This window comes from Euprymna scolopes, chromosome 18 (genome assembly GCF_053919585.1).
Source record: "Euprymna scolopes isolate OS-2025 chromosome 18, ASM5391958v1, whole genome shotgun sequence".
In the NCBI taxonomy this organism is placed as follows: domain Eukaryota; kingdom Metazoa; phylum Mollusca; class Cephalopoda; order Sepiida; family Sepiolidae; genus Euprymna; species Euprymna scolopes.
Genome location: NC_136499.1, coordinates 98,739,220 through 98,762,571, shown reverse-complemented (window position 1 = coordinate 98,762,571; position 23,352 = coordinate 98,739,220). Strand labels below are relative to the sequence as shown.

The window sequence follows — 23,352 nt, the reverse complement described above, 5'->3', positions numbered from 1 at the left end:
ATAGAAGAGGAGCATATAAAAACGATAAACAACCACAGAATTCGCGCATAAGCCTGAAGAGTCCTAGAGTGGATGAAATGTGGAATATTCAGTGTAGCTTAATCGCCATATATATATATATATATATATATATATATATATTCTTCATAAGTTTCGGTTTCATTTCAAGCTAATGCACCCAAATCATATGGATATATTTTTTATTTTTGAAATCACTTTGTAATATATAAGAATCGATAAAAAATTAACTCTATAATAATAAATACAAAATCTACATAAATTAAAATATCATATTTAAGCGGATTTTACGACAGGGCTACGCCGGGCGTCCCTGCTAGTTTAGATAAATACTTTTGCAGTTTTAATAAAAGAACTACAATAATGTGAGGGTGTCTATTTACACTGAACATCCAGATTACTAACACCAATATATTACATACGAAAGAGTTCGCTGTGGAATTTCCACAGGTCCCACTAGTCAGAAAATGAAAACAAATCAAAAATGCTTCATAAAAGGTTTTTCATGCAGATCCAGAAACTTCTATGGACTTGCATGCAACAAAAATAACTAGAAACACTTTATTTTTGTAATTTTATTCATTTAAACCCCCCCTTCCCATATTTACATAACAGCTACTTTTCACCGCTTTGCTTTTTTGGCAACTTTACCTTTCCTGCCAGATTTGAACCCTTTTTTAGGTTTAGAAAATTTCTTGTCCCCTTTACTGAATTTGTCTCCTTTGCCGAATTTCTTGCCACTTTTACCAAGGTTTTTCTTTCCTTTTTTCAGACTGAGAGGATTGTCCTTTTTCATCTTGGCTCTAAATTAAAAAAAACAAAAAAAAACAGTTAAAACAAGCCAAACATGCGGGGGTCCCCCTCCACAAGTGAATAAAACTGTTCTTACTTTCACCATGACTAATGTTTGTGCAAAATTTCAAAAAAATCCAAGGAGTGGTTGTTCAGAAAAATTTGAACAAACGAACGAAAGTGAATTACTTAGGTCCAACCCCTCCTTTATCAAGGGACCAAAAATTAATTCAACAGTTAACAAAATTATATTAAGTTAGGCATGTGTATTTGGTTATATATTTATATATACAGAATTCAATCAAACTAATTAACGCATCATGGATTTTGGAACACAGCTGCTAAGTGTAAAAGTGGGTTATATTTAATTTAGTTTTGTGCGAAAGGAGTAAAAATATAGGTAGAAACCTTTTGTGAAAATTCAAATGCTTCTGCTTTTTTGTGAAATTTTTTTGTAGTTGTTAGACATCAATCAATAGACAGTAAAATTTCAGGAGGGTTTTTCATGTTTTTTTTTTTGTTATTTTAGCGTATTTTAAAGGGACATAATATAGGCACACCATCTCATTTGAAAATTCAAATATTCCAGATTATGGCAATCCTACACATTTACTGATCCAAGCAACTTAATCCAAAGGTGCCAACAAAAATGTAGGTTAACACATATACAAAAACTGATTATTTTCACTGAAATATGTTTAGTTACAGAAAATTTAATAAATATATTTTTAAAATAGATTAAATATATTTATTTACAGAAATAATTAATACTGAAAGTAAAATATGATTTTTTTTTTTTGGTTGGTTGGTTGGTTGGTTGTTTTTGTTTTACGGCATATCACCCCTTTTCGGGTTATTTAATGCCAAATCCAAAGATTCAGAAGAAAATTTTTTTAATAGAATATATTTATTTTCACGTCGATTTCTATTTAACCCATAGTTGGGACCCTAACAGGTACTACCACTCCGGGTCAGAGTGGACCTGGGAGCAATGGTAATTAAAGGGTGGCTCCACACTCCCCAAAGCCCACAAACTGGGGCCTCACCACTGGATATAGTTTAAGGTCATATCCAGGACCAAATATGATTTTTAAACATTAAAATAAGATAAACAGAAAAGAAAATATGTTTATTTAATATTTTTTTATTTTTTATTTTTTTAACATATAATCAATTAAATAAAATAAACATCATGAAAAAAGAAAATGCGCATGTATCCAAATATGATTAAAAAATATAATAAATACAAATCCAGTAAATCATAATGAATTAAGCAAAGAAATTTAATATAGCAACATCTTCAGACTGCGTAACACTGTTTATATCCGACGAATTTAAAAACCGGAAGATAAATACGTTGGATTGCCAAGATTTGTATTAAATTTGATTCATTAGGCATCGACTGTACAAGATTCTCTGAATTTCAAGTTCTTCTTAAGAACCTCCTAAATTAAGTTTAAACATTTTCTAGAATCAAAATTGATTTGGATAAAAATTTTAATAAGGTTTAATAAGGCATTATTTTTTGATTTTAATCTTTGTATGCAGAACAAAAATGGTGCAAAACTATTCTGTGGAATTAGTTTTACCCTCCTGGGATGAGTATTCTTATAGTTTACTTATGTAAAGACTGGTGAGGTTAATTGAATTACATACTAAAGTGTAGTATCTGTTCTTCAGATGCTGCACTTCCATTTCTTGTTCTCTTTCGGTGGAGGAGCAGTCCTTCACGACTGAGACAATTTTTATTTTTGTACCTTTTCACCACGTTAAAAAATGACCCTGGTATCTAACTCTGTCCCGTGGGGAGGCATAGTAAATAGCTACAAGCATATTGGTAGCATTATGGTTGTGTAATTGAGAAAGAGGCAAGCAGAATTATTCTTGTGATGATAGTGGTGATGATGATGGTTACCTTGAAACTTCTTCTTCATGCATTTGCATGTTTGCAGCTTTTGCGACGTTGAGCACTTCACGTTTGCCCAGTTTACCAAGCAAATCCAATTGATGGGCAGCTTCAGCTTTGATGTCGCTGTGGTTGGGAGTAAACTAGAAAGGAAAATCAAAACAAATACATTAATAAAACCGATTCGAAAAAAAAGTTGCAAAATAGAAAATTCCTTTTGAGACGAAGATTAATAATTTGTTGCAAAAATAATAATTAAGACGAGAACGGTCATCTGAATAACACTTAAGAATTTTCAGTTAAATGCCAATCCTGATTAAATCTTTTCAGAAGACAAATTTTACTAACATGAACTTGGTCATTTTAAACATTTTCCAGTTTAATGTAATGTAGTCTATCACTTGGCAGTTGATTTCATAATCGAATACAAAAATCATGCAAAATAAAAGCCTGCTTGATGAAAATTGTCAATCAGAGTCTGTCAAGAATTGGGGGGGGGGGGGCTATTGCTACTGAAGTATAAAGGGCTACTGTGATAGACAGATGGGGTACCCAGTTGGGAAGTTGGGCAAAAAGATTTATTTTGTGCACATTACATTTACATTTTTGCATGTTGGTAGTCAGAAAAACATGGAGCAGAAAGGGAATTCCATATGTAAATAAAGTGAAAAAGCTATTAGAGTAAAAAGTTTTCCGACATTTAAGGACATCTACAGTGAAAGGGTGTAATTTTCTTGTTAGTCAGGTGTGTTGGCACATTTATTTTGGGTTGTATCCGAAAAGTAAATAACCAAAGGAACCGACAATAGGTTTATTAAAGTAAATGACAAAACTGTCACTAGGGTTGAGTATAATATAATCGTTCTGATTCTTTAAGTTGCAATGTGAATAAATAGTTTTATCCCTCCCTTTTCACACTGGTTGATGGAGAGCTGGATGTTTTCACAACTTGATTATGAATTATCTGGTGGGTAGAGTTTCTTCTAAATGTTTCAACAACATGAAAACAAATCTTCACAAGTGGATTTCGAACTCAACTTATTCCAAAGTTTACTGCCTATAGTAAATTCCATTTCAGATCTGGTTGGGTTGGAGGGAAAACTAATCTTCTTGAAGACTTTCTTTGGTGCTGGTTTGCTTTTGCCACTGCACCATTTTAAAATAGTTTTTTCAGGTTAGATTCAAACTTCACGATATTTTTTTTTTTTTTTAATTAAATTGTTAGGTGGAAACGCAAAATAGTTATAAAACACCCTATATCCCCATGTTAAGAATGACTTTCAAAATAACATTATTTCAACACAGTGGCAAAAGTACACAAGTATCCTTTCTTTTATTTGTTTTATCATCCAATGAGATCTAATCACCCCCACCCCACACTCTGGTTCTTGATAAATCCTTTTTCTTTTTTCAGGTAAAAATGTTCAACAACCCCCCCCCGGCCTTTTTTTTTTTTTTTTTTTTTTTTAATTCTCATTTGCTTTTGGCTCCATCTCCCACCACTACCTGCAGATGCCTTCTAATGTAAGAATGGGAGGGAGCTTTCTTCATGAAGAAAAATATTAATTCTTACCATTTTTTTTTTTTTTCCACCTTTTATTTTTTTTTAATACCATTTTCACTGAAACTATCAGCTCCAGCAGAAAATGCCATATGGTGACTTTCTTAAAAAAACATTAAAAAAATAACTTACCTTTCTTTTACAGCCAACGTTTTTAGCTGGTTTCTCTTTTGCTAATGTCTCTGTGAATTTACCAACGGACGCTGTCGATAATTTGGCAACAGCAATTTTTCGATTGACCTCACCTCGAGATTCTTTCAATGTTGGTGTATGGTTCAATTCAGAGACTGAAATTGGAGAAAAACAAATTCATTTTCAATAGAAATCTAAAAATTTTCTTTCATTTTATTGTCAAAATTTGAGATCATTCCAAAAGTAAAGCCCATTTCTTTTTTTTTTTTTAGTTTAAAAAGTTGAAAAGCTATGAAGATGGAAGTGGTACCATTAAAACAAGCAATATTTTGTGCTCCAGAATTTATTTTTCTACATAGTCACTACCATTCTCAATACACTTTTGCCAGAAATTTAATGATGCATCTTTGCTTCTGATGCATGTCCATGACAAGAATATGTTTTCTTAGCATCTCACACTATCAAAGTCTGCAACAGAGAGATGAAACTTTGAAGCCATGAATGCATAAGTTTAGTCATCATAACATTGCAATTTGCAATCCCTGTGATCCATTCAGACAGAATAAAAAAAAAAAATACAATTTGCAATCCCTGTGATCCATTCAGACAGAATAAAAAAAAAAAAATACAAGGCATCAGTTTTAGTTGGTTAGTTGTTTTTGTTTTACAGCATATCAACCCTTTTCAGGTTATTTAATGCCGAATCCAATGATTTTGAAGAAAAATTTTTTAATAGAATATATTTGGGGTTTTTTTCAAGTCAGTTTCTATTCAACCTATAGTTGGGACCCTAACAGGTACTACCACTCCGGGTCAGAGTGGACCTGGGAGCAATGGTAATTAAAGGGTGGCTCCACACTCATCAAAGCCCGCACGCTGGGGCCTCACCACTGGATATAGTTTAAGGTCATATCCAGGACTATCATTTTTGGAATTCCCCTACATATATGTAAGAGTTAAGTGTAAGGAGTCTGAAAAAAATTGAAATTCAGGGAATCTTTCTTAATTGGCATCTAATAAGTTTAGATCAAATTTTATACAAATTGAAAATACTTGAATTTACATAGAGGAGGTTCTGCCATATTATGTCACTTAAAATCCTTTTAATATATCCCCAAAGAATCTGAGTTTTGGGAAATACTTAATATCCACCATTAAAATTACATCAATATTGGGGGCATCTAAATTACAAAGGGCTCCAGCCTCTTTTTGTATGATCCAAATATAGCGTGTGTGTGTGTATATAATCCATATATACACATATACATACATATATATATATATATATATATATATATACACACACACACACACACACACTGTATATATCCGGCGTTGCCAGATTAACATTGCTGGGCGGATGGTTTAATCACATACTATTTAACATATACCAAATATCCTAAGTTTTAATGATTTTCCTGAAATTTGACCAATTTTGGATTTTTGGAAGCATGAATCAGTCATCTTCATCTATGAAATTCAAACAAGAAAATAAATTCTCATAGATTAAAGGGAAATAAGTAATAGGTTAAATGAAAACTTACTTCCGTTTTTAAACACAGCTGATGTTTGGTTATAATAATAATTAAAAATAAATTAATTTTAAAAATAAGTTCAATAAATTAACTTTATATTTCTAAACAGAATACTTAAAACAATTCTAATACTAATTTCCATTAAAGGTTTTAGAGTTAATAGTTAAAAATGTAATATGCAAATGAGAAACTTTTTAAAGTTGATATTTTTTGAATAAGTAGTATACATAGAAATCGTGCAGTTTTCAGCATTAAAATCTATTCATGAGACTGTACCTTTTGTATACATTAACAAAATTGTAAACAAATAAACCGACAGAAATACGACTTTATTATAATAAATATAACCGTCCCAGTTTTGCGCCACTTTTATATCCCCTAATACGATTGAATTTAAAATATAATCATGCTAAATATACGTCCAGAATCTTTACTGGAATTTCCGACAAAAATTCATTACATGATTTTGATTGTAAAATAACATTTAAAATTTAAGGCTTAAGCTTAAAGAGGTTTTAAGAAAAATTAACTCTAATTTAATTGATGTCCAATGACTATGGATTAAATTAAAAAAAACCCTGAAATATTTCAATTTTCAAATGGAAAGTTGTGCCTTGTAAAAAAAAAAAAAAAAAAAAAAAAAAAAAGATTTTTAATATTCTAAATCAATTTAAATTAACTGACCTCTAATATGTAAATGGTTAATATTTAACAAAAAAATGGAGGTACTTGAATTCTTACAAAGAGCTTCTACATTCTTTTTGCCTTTTGTACAAAACTTTAATACAACCCATATTGTCTACAGCTCTATACAAAAAATCCCGATGATTGGTTAATTAGTTTAGGGGCGAATCTGGTGTATACAAATATATAAACATACCTAACTGTACATCAATAAAGATATTTAGTTTATTTAGCATTTAAAAAAATGACATTTTAGAAGCAAACCTTTGAGTTTTTGGGATCTGGCAATATTTCGTAATCTCTTCAATTCATTCTTTGCTATACGTTCTTTCTTTTCAGTCTTCCTCTTTGCAAATAGATCTTCATTTGGATCTGAAAGGGAAAAGGTTGTAAAAAATAAATAAAAAAGAGAAGGTTGTAAAAAATAAATAAAAATGTAAAGGAAGGGAGATAATCTATTCAAATTTAGATGTCAAAGGGAGGTAATAAACAAATTGCTTCCAGAAATATCAGATAGACATTATACAGAATGGATAGTAATGCCCTTGTTCCATCAACCATGATTGAGTAGAAGCCTTAAATAATTCACTATTGTATTCTTAGTATCACCCTCATTGAAACCCATAGCGTAACGGATAAGGTATTAACTCAAATTCAGTTCTAAGCAACAGTATTTTGGATTTGAAGATTCAATGCTAAGTGCAGGCAATACTAAAATACTTACGAATTACATAAGACTTCTACTCGGTTATGGCCGACAGAACAAAAGCATACTATCCTCCTGGATTAAACAAAAGGTTCCATTTAAAATTCTTAACAGATTCCCCAAGTTCAACAAAATACAAAAATAAGAAAGTCAGAAGTTAAATGGATTTAAACAATGTGGGAATAACACTAAAGATGAGAACAGTCCTTCGAATAATACAAATAATACGATATCTTGTGTTCCATACATTTCATTAAGTAAATGCAAGTACTGTCAGTAAAGAACCGTGATATAGAGGATAACCCACTTGTGGTTGTTAGTCCATTATCCCTTAGGGTCTCATCGTGTTGTCAGATTCCCATATACATGACCTGATATTCCTAAAAGGTTGGCCATTTAGCACCAGCCAGGCCCAAGATTGTTTAACTTTGGTGATCAAATGAAAAATGGTATGTTAACATGAATGTTTTTAAATTTTATAAAAAAACTGGTACGATATTTTAATTTACGCAGATTTCATATTTATTATTATAGAGCCAATTCTCTATTGCTTATTATATTGTACCCAATATATAGTTGTGATTTCAAAAGTTTTAAGAAATATGACTTTGGTGCCATCAGCTAGAATCTAACCCAAAACATTTAGCTTTCAGGTAAGTACTGTATTTAAACACTTTTTATGTATTAGTTATGATATTGAATCTGATGATTCTTTATGGTAAAATCATGCAAGGGTCTTATCTAGATTTAAATGTGATTATATATGTGTGTGTGTATACACACACACAAGATTCAAACAAGCTAGGACGCCCAGATGGTCAACAGAATTTTATAATTTTAATAATTATAAAATTTGACCAAGATTTATCAAACTTTTGTATATATATATATATATATATATATATAGAGAGAGAGAGAGAGAGAGAGAGAGAAAAAAAAACAAAAAAACATTGGACTAAGATCAAAATCATATCTGTTCCGATACTACACTTCCTCTGTTCTGGCAGAAGTGTAGTATCGGAGCAGATACTGCTCTCTGTCACTGAAGGAGAACTCTTTATAGACTGAAGTAAAGTTCATCTTTGTCATGAGCCAAAATGCCCCCCACCTCACCTTTTAAGGAGCTGGATTTTCTCTACATTAAAAGCCAACTTTGTGCTTAACTCTGTTCTCATAAATATGCACATTAAAATGCAGACACAAAATAAATTTGGAATGCAATTAACATTCTTGTGAACATTAAATTTAAGAAAATTGAAAGTTAAATTTCTTACCAGCACCCGCAGGAACTTCAATGCACCAATCCTTTGTGTCGTCATTAGCTCTTTTATAGCCCCAGCGTGGACGCCAATCCTGTTAAAGAAGGAGAAGAGAAAATAATATAAGACAACCACAAAGAACACAATTAAAACATGTCATTTTTCAACAAAGTAAATTAATTAAATTTTAACATCATGATCGGATCGATTTATGCACAAGACTTAACTAGTTCAGTGTGGTCGTAATCAGATGTACCTACAGGGAGGGGAAAAAAAGGAGGAGGGGTACAAGTCTATAACTCTTCCACCCCAGGAAAAAAAAAAAGTACCAAAAATAAAGAAAACTTTTTATGGTGTATGTACCCATAAGGAAAAGAAAATATCATACACCAAAAATCATATAAATTGGTAGAGTAGCTTTATTTTGAAAAAGAAAATCAAATTTTATGGCTAAATGATGATCAATGATCTCTCAACACCATTTTGCAAGACAACGGAGATAATTCGAAATGATTCAAGTTTAGCAAGATTTTAGAAAGTCATTCTAACATGGGAGTACATGGAGACATTGTAAAAACTGAAATTGGCATGAAAATTATTTTCTTTATAAAAATAAAACTACTTCATCAATTTACGTGAGTTTTCTTATATTCATGAGTACATACTTTGGAGGGGAGGGGAGACTATGAATTAAGACCAAAATCCCCCCCCCCCAATTAATGATCAACATTTTTCCTATTCTCTCTTTTGATCTGGAATAATGGATGTAGCTTGTTATTTTTAATGCCGCTACAACCAACCTTCTCTCCTTTCCCCAACAAGGCTTAGGTCCTTGTTTTCCTCTCATCAAAAGACTCTTGTTTTATGATAAGCTTCTAGAACTGACTTTCACGACAAATTTAAAATGGATTTGGTTTGGTTTTATGGCATATCAACTCTTTGTAAATAGGTTCAAATATTTTTTAATGATATTTGGTTGTTTTGTAGGAGGAAAACTGTTTTTGGCTTTGTAGATCATCATTGAGTTTGGAGAAAAAAAAAAATTAATAGCACCAATGTTTGGTGCATTTTAGGTCAGGAAGTCAGTATCTTCAGATAGCTTGAGCTGATAAGAACAATCTACAATGGAAGACTCATATTCAAACTAAGTCGTTGGAAAAATAGAGGTGCTTATTTAGAATTACACTAAATTAAAAAAAAAAAAAAAAAAAAAATCTTTCTGATATACGTACTCGTCATGGAACAAAAACGTCATATTCCAAAAATCATACAAATTGATCAAGTAGTTTTTTTATATTAAGAAAATCAAATTATGATTTTAAGCAATTAAAAAGTTTTAATTATTTTGAATACAAATAAAATCTCTGGAGTCGAATTGTCTCCCTTGAATCTTGGTAAAATTTAAAACAATATGGCTACTAAAAAAAAAAAAAAAAAAAAAATATATATATAAAAGGAACTTTGTGTGTGTGGGTGTGCATAATACAAATTAATTCTCTATGAACTCTGAAATAGCTGGGCCAATTTTTAAAATTTTCACACAAAGGTACTTGATGTCTCGGAGAGTGTTCTTACGTAGGTTTTTTTTTTTTTTTTTTTTTTTTTTTTTTTTTTTTTACAAGGGTGTCACCACTTATCAAGGCCCAGAGGCCACTCAAGGATAAGGGTTAATAGGTATACATTAGTCATTGTGATTTTAGCATAGTAAACAGTGGGAATTTTGAAACTTGGATTACTTAGGGGGACGATTCAATTAGAACTTGTTCACATTGGACTTTTTCTTTTTTTTTTTTTTTCATAGGTATCAACTCATTATCAAGGTCAAAGAGGCAACTCAAGGATAAGGGTTAAAGAGTGTACAGTAGAAATTGGACAATATAATAATCATTAGTAATGAAAATTTGTTAAATTTGATAACTTATATGGAACGGCTCATCAAGAACTTATTTACGTTAGACTTGAAGACAAACATATTGTAGTCAGCCGGAAAGCAGGAAAATGGAAGACAATTCCACAGGCGTGCAGTTCTAATAAAAAAGCTTTGTTCATGGAATCTACGTTTAGGTTTAGGCACAGATAAAGAGTGGGGGGAATTATTGATAGTGTTTACAGCTAGACGAGTGTTTCTTGTGAAAGTTTTGCGAGGGGGGACCATAGATTGAAGCTCAGTCGAACACTTTCCATGAAAATAACGATACATAAGAGACAAACTCGCAACATCTCTTCTGTGAGATAGAGGTTGCAAGGAAGAGAAAAGGACATCTCCTACGAGGCTACGAAGTCTATTTTGAACTCTATCAAGGCAGGCCAAGTCCTTTCTAGCAGCTCCTGCCCAGATGTGGCAACAGTATTCCATCCTTGGACGTACCTGGCTCTTATATAGATAGAGAATTGCATCAGCAGTGAGATATCTACTGGATCGATAGAAAGATCCCACCATTTTTCCAGCGGCCTTGGCAACAGATTTGATGTACGTGTTCCATTTAAGATCAGGAGTAATGGTCAATCCCAGAAGCTTGTCAAAACTTGAGGCCTCCTGAAGACGAGAGCCATTCATTTCAATTGATGCCAGATGTGGATCAGAATGTTGATGATGTAAAGAGAGGAGCTTGGTTTTAGATGCATTAAAAGTAACCAGCCACTCCTTTCCCCATTGTACTACATGCTCAAGATCAGAGGAGAGAGAATTGGAGAGAACTTGGTCGTTTACTGTCTTAGATGTACTACCATAAATGGTAGTGTCGTCAGCATAAATGTCTACAAATGATGTAAGGATGTGATTTGGAAGATCATTAATGTAGGTTTGGTATTGGAATGTGTCCAATAAGTATTGAAAATCAATAATCAGAAACATTTCAGCAAAGGAAGTCAGATTTTAACCAAAGTTAACTTTTAAACAACCTAACATCACAAATGCAAATTGAGAAGTTTTATCACTACAGAAGCAGAAAGGCCCATCCTATAAAATCAACTGCAGATTTTTTTATAGGACAGGGGCACGTTTGAAATGAATGTTTTTTTTTAGCACACAATTGAACTATGATACTTAACTTTTGTGTTTTGAACTTGAAGTGTAGTCATTATTTACAAATAACTTTATAAAAATCAACCTTAGATTCTCTACAGTGCAATGTAGACTAGATGTATTGTGGACTATGTCACTGCGGGGAGGCATGTGAAGCTTCAAAGACAATAGAAGTATGGAAGGGTGGAACATTTGTTGATCTTCATTCAATCCCGGACAACATTGGGTCTCCCTGCTAGTTCTAAGTAAGTGCTAAAATAGATCATTTTACCAAACTATAAAGTACCTGATGCAGTATTCAACTGATATATGATAAAAACAAATAATGCTGCCATGTCAGAGGAGATGCTGGTCAGAGCAATTTTTTCGTTCTTGATAAAAATAAAAATTTGATTTAATAATCTAGTAGGTGATATTTTGTTCACTACAAAACCCCATTTTGTTTTTTAAAGAGAAAAATTTTGAAACAGTCACCAAATATCATCATGTATAAAGCAAAAACAACAAGTGAAACATACATGGTCCCCCGTGAGCGCACAGTGAATGAGGCATAAAAAAATTTACTAAGTTCAGCATTTGCCACCACCACCCCATTTAGCCCCAAAAGTCCCCAGAGAACGTTAAATCCTGGTGAAAATGAACAAACGATTCAGTTTTAGGCCTTAACATATGTAAATTTGAGTTCAGCACCATGCAAAACTGCTAAATAGACATATACAGAAAATTTTGGACAGATATGGTAAAATAGTCCAGAGAATGGAGTGTTTTTTTTAGACCTAAAAGAGCCCCTGGGGCACAGCGAAGAGTTATCGCGAAGTATAGACAAACAAAATTATATAGAAATCAGTTAGTTACAACTTTTCAGAAAGTTTTATAAAAATCCAAGGCATCAATTTTTTTTTAATAAGAACAAAAAGTGTCAATTTTAGCCATTTTAACCCGAAAGGCACTCCTAGAGGAGCAACCAGAGTTTTCCCGGAAAATTCATTCTGTTACTTTTTTATTCATATCATATTTAATGTTTGTGCAAAATTTTTTCAAATTCCAAGGCGTAGTTATTGAGAAAAGTGCGGCCAGACGAACGGATGAACAGACGAACGGATGAACGGACGAGGATGAATTTACAGATCCACCCTCCTTTTGTCGGGGGCCCAAAAATGTTAAAACAAAATTATTTAAATCAACCAAAATGTTTCACTTACTTTAACTGTCTCATCCCACACCATACGACCTTTCTTTTTCTTTACGATTCCTTTGGTTTTCGCATACTGTTCCCATTTTGTTAATGGTTTGGCTTTGGGGACCTTAAAAGAAAAAAAAGAAAACAAAATAGTTAAAAAAATTTTTTTTTTTTTTTTTTTTTTTTAAATCAAGGACAAAAAACACTTTTTTTTATACATTGGCTTATACATAGACTAGGTTTATGCAATAAAAAATATTCAGCATTAGAAATTCTAAGAAGAGGGATTGGTTTGTAGAACAAAAGACAAAAGCCTATACTAATATAGTATACTAGCAAAGGTGCCCGGTGTTGCCCAGGTGTTTGGAGGTGCGTGTGGGGGGAAAAAAAAAAAAAAAAAAAAAAGTGGTAGTAGGAAGGCAGGTTTGAACCCGTACCGCAAAGGAGGAAAAGAATGTGAAAAAAATGTGACGTTTTTGCTGTTACGGCTACCGCCAAACCGGAAATGACGTAGGTTTAAATTAAGGCTAGACAATCGAAAAGAAGGGATGACTTTTGAAAATATCAGTGAAAAAAGCGACCCTTCCCTGTAGAAAAGTGCCCAGTTGAGGGTGAAGAAATTAATGGTTTTCGCCAATTTTTCTGTATTTGTCGTCTGAAGGGTCGAGCTTCAAAATGATATTGATCTTGTGACTAGGTTTATGCAATAAAAATAATCAGCATTAGAAATTTTATCAAGAGCGATTCGTTTGTAGAAAAAAAAAAAAATTCTAATATTGTATATTATATACAGTGTTTGTTCATCTTTGTTAAACATGTCATAAAATAAACACAAGGTGTCAGCAATAAAAATCTAGGAGTCTAGATAAGGAGAATGATTTGAAAGTCCAGAATAGAATGTTACTCCAAAGTCTAGATGTACGTAGGTAGTTAGTTTGTAAATAGGCAGAGTTAATATTGCTATTGCTTAAAAGTAAGACTGTGTTGAAATGGTACAGAGAGGAGGTCCACATGCAGAGAGTTTGCCATCTTGGATATACCAAATATATATATTGTCAACAACGATAGCTCCTGGCTAAAGACTGATTGAGTTTGTGCACGAAGAAAGGAGTTTGATGGTTGAAGGTTGATAACACAGCTGTGCCTTCTTGTGACTAAACAGAGTGCCGGTGCACTCCTTTAAGTAACCTTTGGGAGCCAACTCCTTGCTTTCAGAGATTGTTTTGTGATTGATTAAACCATAACAAAGCGTGGCCGCACATATGCAAATGGTAAACTGTGTGCAAAATGACATCATGGTAAAGAACAAGAAAAAGACTATAAAAAGAGAGAAGAAGAGCACGCCCAAGAGCAGGTTTTGAAATGATGTTCGAGGGAACAGAACTCGGACAGAAGGAGCACGATCACATTTTATTAAGTGAAAGTACCCAGAAATAAATTTCAGTGTAAGGAGATTAAGTTACTTGTTCTACGTTCCTTGGGATATACTCTGCTACAACGTGTTGGGTCTATGTATGTAAATGTGTGTACTACATTACAAAACCAGAATTAAAATTAAATGTTTGTTCTAATCAGCATCAACCTTACAAGTCGAGCATCATTAATTGCTGATGATGCCGTTGTCATAGCAACCATTGCAGGGTTATTTTTGCTTGTTTCTTTTACTGTTAATCAATTTAGTGACTTATTTTATACCTAAGTTTTACTTAAAATATTTATTTATTATGCTATTTATAGGAATCATTTATCTTAAACCATAAAAAAAAAAAATATATATATATATATATATATATATATATATATATATAAAATTATACACACACAACTATGAAAATGTGGATCTTTATTTATCTCCCTTTCACAGATGATTCAACAAGGGTTGGAAAGTGAAGTGCCCTAGAGGTATAAAAAAAAAAAAAAGAAATGCCTCAAAAGGAGAAGGTAAAGTCTAGAAGGGTTGATTTCCTAGAACTGCACGGGCCAAAGCTATACCTCAGTCAACAAGAAAAAAGCCCCCCCCCCAAAAAAAAAGTACAGATCTTATTATCTTGTTTGTCTGTACCCATGAGCATCAGATAACATTACAAAGGGAGGTTATCATTCACTAAGACATGAAAGGTGAAAGGTCCTTTATGACATCATAACTGGTGAAGTAATAAAAGGATGACATCATCCATTAAAACAGAGAACATGAACACCTGTAGAATATATATGTAATTTGTATGTTATTCCATGTATGCTTCTAGAAGTATTTTTTTTGGGGGGGGGGGGTTACAGATGGTGTAAGAAGCATAAAAACAATGTTTTTTTTTTTAATTTATATTTTATTTTGATATTTCGATCAGTCCTCCACTTTTTATAATAAAAAAAAAAGAAAAAAAAAAAATTCCAGTATTCTCAACGTTTTTCATTTAGATTAATTTTATTTAACTTCATTTTTTTGCCCGACTGCTTGTAATATCAAAAAACATGTTTATTATAACACTGAAAATATATATATTCATCCTTTTGTTGATTTATAATTGAAGCTAAAGGTTTTCATACTAAAATCACTGGTAAGAAATATATACAAAAGTTTTTAATTTCATTAAAATAGGACGACCGATTTAGTAGCCAATGGTAGTGATTTGAGATACTTCTTGCCTCTGGCTCTACCTGGCTCTAACAATGGTCGCCTTGGAATACTGTTGAAGCACGAGTTGGTACAGATTGCTGCTGCAAATGCACAACACAGGTCTGGGAGACCCCATCAGTAGTAGTTGATGCAGTGACATGCTCGAGGGTGTGAACCCCTAAAAGTCTAGGGTATGCATGATCCACCTTTGTGTGAATACTCTCTGGTACCCAGACAGTTTCTCAGAGAGCTATCTCTGACACGAGTACATGTTATGGTTTTCATCGGATGTCAGCAATTAGGTATGGCACTTGTTAAGTGTTGAGTGATTCTGTAGAACAAAGATGGTGGCAGTAGATCTAGTCGGCGAAGAATCAATGTAGTTACGATCAGCAGTGGTTCGGTTATGTCAAGGTGGAGACTGATAGCAAACTTATTGGAATCCAAAATTCGATATTGTTATAATGAGGTCGGACGGTTCTCATTGGTTGATTGTCCTAATGCATAATTATAAATAAGGTCGTCCAACTTCTGGGAGTCATGCCCTCCATATTTAACAAAAACATTTTGACAGCACTTTATCATACTTATTATACACATGCACAAATATATTTTCTTTTTTTTCCCTGTTAAATATATAACAAATTGAATCCTTCCCCCAATAAAAGAAATAATTAAACATCCTGAAAAAAAAAAACAAAAAAAAAATTATCTGAGCTTCAAGCTGATTTTTGAAGAATAATTTTTTTTAATTTGGTGAAAAACCAAGCAAAAACTTAACGGAAAAAAATAAATAAATAAACCAACAAAAATAACTAAACCCCTAATTTTTTTTTTTTTTTAAATGTAACACTGTAGCAAGGAGTGTACGAGTTTGAAGAGAACTACCCATCAACCACTGGAAGTGTTAGAGTTGGCAATAGGAAGCAAGGGCATCTATCTAGTTGTAAAAATCCCTGTCCCAAAATCACATGGCAGTCGGTAAAAAGTTTAACAGTGAACACTGGGTCAGAGACAACATGATCAATCACCACAATTGTTATCGTTGGAGACAGGTAGACAATGCCAAAATTTTGTTCTTATTTTTATTCTGTTTTACATTTAAAGGAATTACAATACTTATGTGGGTTCTCATTTTATCTATGGAAGGTGCTCAACTGGTTACTTCTTGGAAAATTTTCACAGCCGGAATTCGTCTTCTATCACAACTGGAAAATAATCTTTTTTCTGTGTACTTAACATCAAACATGATTTTCATGAAAAGAATTTTTTTCCAAGAACTTTCAATTTGTTAAACATATCACTTCTAAAGGACTACAATATGGTAATTTTCAAATACAATGTCAATAAACCCTAACCCTTCCTCATAATTCATCAAATTTTATTTGTTTCCATTATTTTCAATCCTCTCATAATATTCATCATATGACTAACAATCTATCTCATTTACCCTTATGTGTGAGTGGCTATTTTTAAAGGGTAAATTATTCCAGACAAGGCATGAAACCACTTGATATAAAGAGTTATTAAAACAAAAAGGTCAAAAACTAGCCAGTGATAAATGTTCAACAGACAAAAAAAAAAAAAAAAAAAAAATTCCCCTCCTTTGTCAAAAACATCACTTATGGAATGTGAGGACTAAAGGACAAGATAAGAGATGCAAGAGTTACAACACTGGAAAATAAACCTGATGGTCTACTTTTTATTCTCCTTATAGCCTTGACAAATGGATCTTATAAAAAATGTTATTTAATTTAAAAAAAAAAAAAAATTAAAAAAAATAAAAAAAAAAATAATAAATATAAAATTTAAAAATTGCTGAACATTCTAGAGGAAGAATCCATTGTTTACACAAACTTAACCCCACCTTAAAAAAAAAAAAAAAAAAAAAAATTCAATCAAATTTCCTGACAGGATATAAATATTTCAGTCAAATATTCAACAACATTTCTGTTTTTATACTTACAGGCTTTTCCCGGGGAATGACAGTCGTTGGAGGAGGAAGCTGAAAATATAGGGAGAACAAAATTTAATTTAAATAAAATTAAGGAGTAGGACTTGTGGACATGCCACAATTAATTTAAAAAAAAAAAAAAAATAGAAATAGGTTTTAATTTTATCGATTGTATATTTTTTTATTACTTGAATCAAATATAAAATACTTTTCCACTACAATATATCTATTATATAAAACAAACGTGTGTATGTATTCATTCCCTATAGACTGGAATGGGTCAGATGATTTTTATGAAATTTCACATAAATGTACTTTATGTATCTGGCAATATTCTTAGATAAGGTTTGTATCAGAATGTCTTTGATAAGTATTGATAATCAAAAAAATCTGATGAAAGAAGGAACAGGTGATTTTAACCAAAGTTAACACCTTATACAGCCTAACATCATAAGTGTATTTGAGAAGTTTTATTACCACACAAGCAGAAAGGTCTGACATAAAATTAACAGGAAGTTCTTTGATATGACAGTGGCGCATTCAAAATGAATGTTTCTGTTCAAAGTACAACTGGATCATGATACTTGACTTTTTCATTTTAAACTTTAATTCAAGCCATTATATATAAAATAATTTTATAAAGTCAACAGTAGATTCTCTACAGTGCAATGTAGAATACAGTGTATTATCAAGTCACTGTGTAGAAGCATATGAAACTTCCTCCCAGAGCACTGCGATGGGTCCCCAATTAGAGCAGTCAATCAATCTATTTGATTGAAGAATGGGTGATTTCACTGATTTCGATGACAATAAAAACATAGGATTGTGAAACATTCGTTAATCATCATTCAATTCCGGGAAATGTCAGGTCTCCTTGCTAGTAGTATATATATATATATATATATATATATATATATATATATATATATATATATATATATATATATAAAAACTACATTATCCCCTATCCTACTTGTACATAGCCATCTCAGAGTGTTTTAATTAACACACTCATATTTATCGTGACATTATTGTACCTATTTACTATGCCTCCCCACGGGACAGAGTTAGACACCAGGGTCGTTTTTTAACGTGGAGAAAAGGTACAAAAAAATTAAAAAATTGTCTCAGTCGTGAAGGATTTCTCCTCCACCGAAAGAGAACAAGAAATGGAAGTGCAGCATCTGAAGAACAGATACTACACTGATCTTGACCAAAAGGCATGTAGATGTCTGCATGCAGATTGATAGTTTCGGAACACAGCACAATCTTATGTTTCGGAATTTTTTTTTAGATGAGAAAATTAATTTGTAACTGTTTGAATTATTCGGATTACTGTTCTTATCTTGAGCGTTATTCTCACAATGTTTTTATCTTGAGCATTATTCTCACAATGTTTTGTCTTGAGCATTATTCTCACAATGTTTTGTCTTGAGCGTTATTCTCACAATGTTTTGTCTTGAGCATTATTCTCACAATGTTTTGTCTTGAGCATTATTCTCACAATGTCTTATCTTGAGCGTTATTCTCACAATGTTTTATCTTGAGCATTATTCTCACAATGTTTTATCTTGAGCGTTATTCTCACAATGTTTTGTCTGATGTAACCTCTGACTTTCTTTAGGTATATCCTGTCGCAATGAATCTTGGCATAACAGATAAGGTACAGAGTAAAATTCAGTTATAACTGATGCTCTTCTTGAGGTTGAAGGTTCAATCCTCAATGCAAGCGATACTAAGAATACAATTGCAATTACTGAAGGCTTCTACTCAGTTATGGCTGAGGGAACGCAAGCATGCTATCCCCATGGATGAAATAAGGGGTTCTGTTCAATAAGGGGTTTGTTTGTACAGAATTTCAAATTCAACAAGATACACCTGAAGAAGGGAATTGGCAAAAATATTGTGAAAATAATACTTAAGATAAGAACAGTAGTTCAAATAATAGAAAAATAATACAATTCTTTTTTTATTTTATTAAATATATAGATGGTAGGGATACGAGTGGCCGGTAGGAAAAAAAAATGAAATTGAGATAAATTCCTTAACGGGGGTGGGAGTGAGGGATGTTTCCCCCTCAATCAATTTTCAAAAATCTAGAGGGCCCAAAATGTTTACTTATAAATCACCTAAAAATGAGTAGAATCTTTTTTTTTTCTTCTTTTTGGAGTAAAGGGGGCTTTCTGCATTAACCTAAAAATAATTTTTTTGGGGGGTCAATATTGAAAGTATCAACAGATATATTTTAAAGGAGACAGGAAGACATTCGCTGATAAAACAAAAGTCTTCTACCTTACACACGAATCGTTTGAAGTATGGCAAAATTAATATTTTGAGAGAAGAGGAAAGGGAGGTGAAACAAGGCAAGACAACAGGAAGAGAAAAAAACAAATGAAAAAGAAATAAAATTGAGCCAAATGAGGAAGAAAAAAAAACTTGTTATAAAAATTTGGCCTTAAGTTTAGGTTCTTCTTTGTTATTGTAGTGAAATTCGAAAATTGAAAAACTGAATTTCAAGTAAAACCAATGGTATTAACTGAATTGTTATGACACAGTAATGAACATATCCAAAAATTACTAAAAACGATAAGGTAGAAAATTAATTATTAATATAGTTTTCAAAGTAAATTAGTGAAAATTGAGTTTTGCAAAAAAGTAAAATTTAAGAAAGATAAAAAGAAACTGGAGAGATTGAATCATAACAAAAAGGGAGGTAAATCTTTTCTGAAAACTGAAAATCTTTGGCCAAATTGAGCAAATTTTTGAAGTTCACTACAATAACAAAGAACTAAATTTTAGCTGTAAGACAACTCTTATTACATTTTTAAATCAAAAATACGAGTCACATGCCTTGCTGATTGATATTTTATTTTTCAGGTGATTAATTTTTAAAGTTTATTATCAGTCAAGTTAACTTCAAATGGATCATAAAAACTAAATTGTATTCTTAATTTCAATACTCACTTTCACAAGAACAACATCATCAACTCTTTCTATTGGCAACTGAAAACAAAAAAAAAAAAATTGATATTAAAAAAGAGAATGTATCTCAAATACTTTTTGAATTCAAAGTAAAACTAAATATCTAATTTTGGTTGGTGAAAAATTCTAAAATATTCTAAAATAATAAAAATATTAAAAAAAAAAAATCAAATTTGGCAGAATTCTGGGAAGCATCTGTAAGAAATTGGAAAACAAATAGAAAAAATGTTTTAAAACCACATTTAAAATGCAAAAATTTTTATCTTGACTTTTATTTTTAATTTTGGATAGTAAAATATATATCATCAGATCAAGATTTTTAAAAAATAAAGTTATGATGGATATATTACTATCCAAAATTAATAATAAAAAAATCCAAGATAAAAAAAATTAATGATTTTTAATAAAAAAATATTTACATCTTAAACATGGTTTCAAAGCATTTTGTCTCTTCATTCAAAATTATAAAAAGATAAATTTTATTATCTTATTTTCCTTGGTTAAGGGCGAGACATTTTTTGACAGTCTACAATCTCCGTCGCCAAGGTTGGAAGTCTTAAAAATCAATTCTGTTCAAATTCCATTGTCTAACATCCTTGTTGATGGTTTGCATCCAAGTTTTTTTGGGATCGTCTAACTTTGCTTCTGAATTTCTTATCCAAAAGTCAGTTCTTGTTGTGGCCAAACCAACATAGCCAAATGATTATCAGGAATTCAAACTTTGGTATATTCAGCCTTACTAACAAAGTATCTTATCTAACCCGACATTGCATATGCAATTGATCATTGCTCTGACATTAAACTGAATACAAATGAGTAAGGACTGAGTGGAAGCTCAGCACTCACCTCCACACAGGATCATGCTATACGCCCTTCGACTGATATAAGAGGGAGAACTTGTGATGTCAAGAAAAACAAATGGATTTTTTTGTTAATTATTTTTTAAGACAATAACTTCAGTCATACTGTTTGAAGTATTTTGCTTTCTGACCACATATTTATTAAAAAGGTTCCACATTATCATGAACCTGTGCAAAAAAAAAAAAAAAAAAAAAAAAAAAAAAAAAAATTGCAGCAAACACATTTTTTAATTGAAAGCCATGTTATATTTCAGGAGAGTTTTCAGTGGGTACCTAATCAGCATAAGTCTTGAACTTTAAAAGTTTGCAGGCAAAAAAGTAAAGATATTTCTCGTGTGGACACAAAAAATTATGTGCGAGAATTCTATAGGATCCAGTATTTTTATGGAGCGATTCTGCTTTCTGATTGATTGGGATTGGTTGCTAGCAGAATGTAGCTTCATTTGATTGGTCAGTTACTATCGCTAGTATCTATAAGTAGAACCTTTCAATTTTCTTCATACTCGCTACTGATATCAAAAATATTACAACACATCAATAATTCCCAAGACATATAGATGGCAACACTAAAAAATTATGAAGTACTAACCTTCAAATAGCATGTGTCAAAATGTAGGCCCAGTTAGTTTACAAATTAATTATTTAAGAGAAACCATTATTGCCAATTTTCAAAATAGTGGAAAAAAATCTTAATTCTGACTGTTGCAAAAAGCATTGATTTTTGATGGAAAAAATACTGTTCAAGCAAAACAATGGTTTTATAAGTATTACTTGGACTCTATTCCATCAGAATCAACAGCGAAGAGGTGGTATGTGTGGTCATATAAATACAAATGATGCTGAATGCTCAAGTGACCCAAATTCAGCATTTATCCTGGAAACCATAAAAGTCTACAAATTCATTTTAACCAATCAGAAATTGAAGTTGTGAGAGATGAAAGAGGAGTCAAACACATCAGAAAGTAATGTCTGTAATGAGAATGCTGTGTTCAAAGTGAGTACTTCAGTTGCTCAAACAAAATGTGCTGATGATTCAGAGCATTGTTTGCTACTCTTTCAATAAAGTTTTCACATCAATGGATGAAACATGGATCCATCATTTCAATCCAGAGTCAAATTGACAGTCGACCGAGTGGACAGCAGCAAGTGAAAACCATCCAAAATGACCAGAGACCCAAACATCAGCAGGCAAGGTTTGGGTCTCTGTAGTTTGGGATGTTCAAGGTATTTTCTACATTGATTACCTTAAGAAAGGAAGAACCATTAATAGCGAATATTTTATAGAATTATTTATGCATTTGAAAGAAGAAATTGTCAAAACGCTGCTACAAATCAAGTGCTCTTCCATCAACACAATGCACTACATCACAAATTAATTACAACATCAGCAAAACTATACGAATTACTTCAGTACATTTTCTAAATCTAGCTCCAGGTAACTGCTGACTGTATGCAGTTCCAGGGAAACAGATTTGCTCCAATAAAGAAATAATAGAAGCAGGCGTACTCCATCCCCTCAATGAATCTTCATAGTTCATAGGTGGATTTCAGTCACATGAGAAGGTAGTTACAAAAAAGTGTGGTTATCTTTGCTAGCATATATATATATATATATATATATATATATATATATATATATAATAAAATAAAATACGCACCAAGTGTGCTTAAAAGCCAAATAACAAGGCAATATTAAGGAAAATAAACAAATATTTTACTTGCTTGAAATTTATAATTTAAATATATATCAGAGTTAAACTCCATCCTCAGTATGTTGTCTTTCTTTTTTTTCCTCTTCTTTTTTGCCATGTGTCACTTGATGCCTATTTTATTTTATTCAAATTAAACCAACGTTTCTATAATGGAACTCACGCCCTTGATGTTAATCTTGCGTAGCCAATGCCACGTTCCAACATTTCAAAATACGACACTGAGAGACAACGAGCGGATCTTAACAAACAGACTTTTCTTTCTCCAACTTTACAACATGGCAAGAAAGAAGAGGAAGAAAAAAGAAAACAAAATACTGAGGATGGAGTTTGACTCCAAAATATTTAAATCATAAATTTCAAGCAAGTAAAATATTTGTTTATTTTCCTAATATTGCGTTGTGAGTTGGCTTTCGAACGCACTTGATGCATATT

General features: G+C 31.9%; 1 protein-coding gene across 1 annotated transcript in view; it reads right to left on the bottom strand.

Annotated features, from left to right (window-relative positions):
* Positions 1-578: 578 nt before the first annotated feature.
* Positions 579-23,352, bottom strand: part of LOC145297706 (ribosome biogenesis regulatory protein homolog) — a 34,447-nt gene continuing 11,673 nt past the window's right edge. The window contains exons 3-10 of the mRNA XM_080143905.1: positions 20,331-20,369; positions 17,379-17,417; positions 12,821-12,922; positions 8,609-8,687; positions 6,893-7,000; positions 4,410-4,564; positions 2,726-2,859; positions 579-821 (exon numbers count right to left, since the gene is read on the bottom strand). Coding sequence (XP_080000031.1) covers positions 641-821; positions 2,726-2,859; positions 4,410-4,564; positions 6,893-7,000; positions 8,609-8,687; positions 12,821-12,922; positions 17,379-17,417; positions 20,331-20,369 — 837 coding nt within the window. The 3' untranslated portion in view covers positions 579-640. The remainder of the gene's footprint in view (positions 822-2,725; positions 2,860-4,409; positions 4,565-6,892; positions 7,001-8,608; positions 8,688-12,820; positions 12,923-17,378; positions 17,418-20,330; positions 20,370-23,352) is intronic.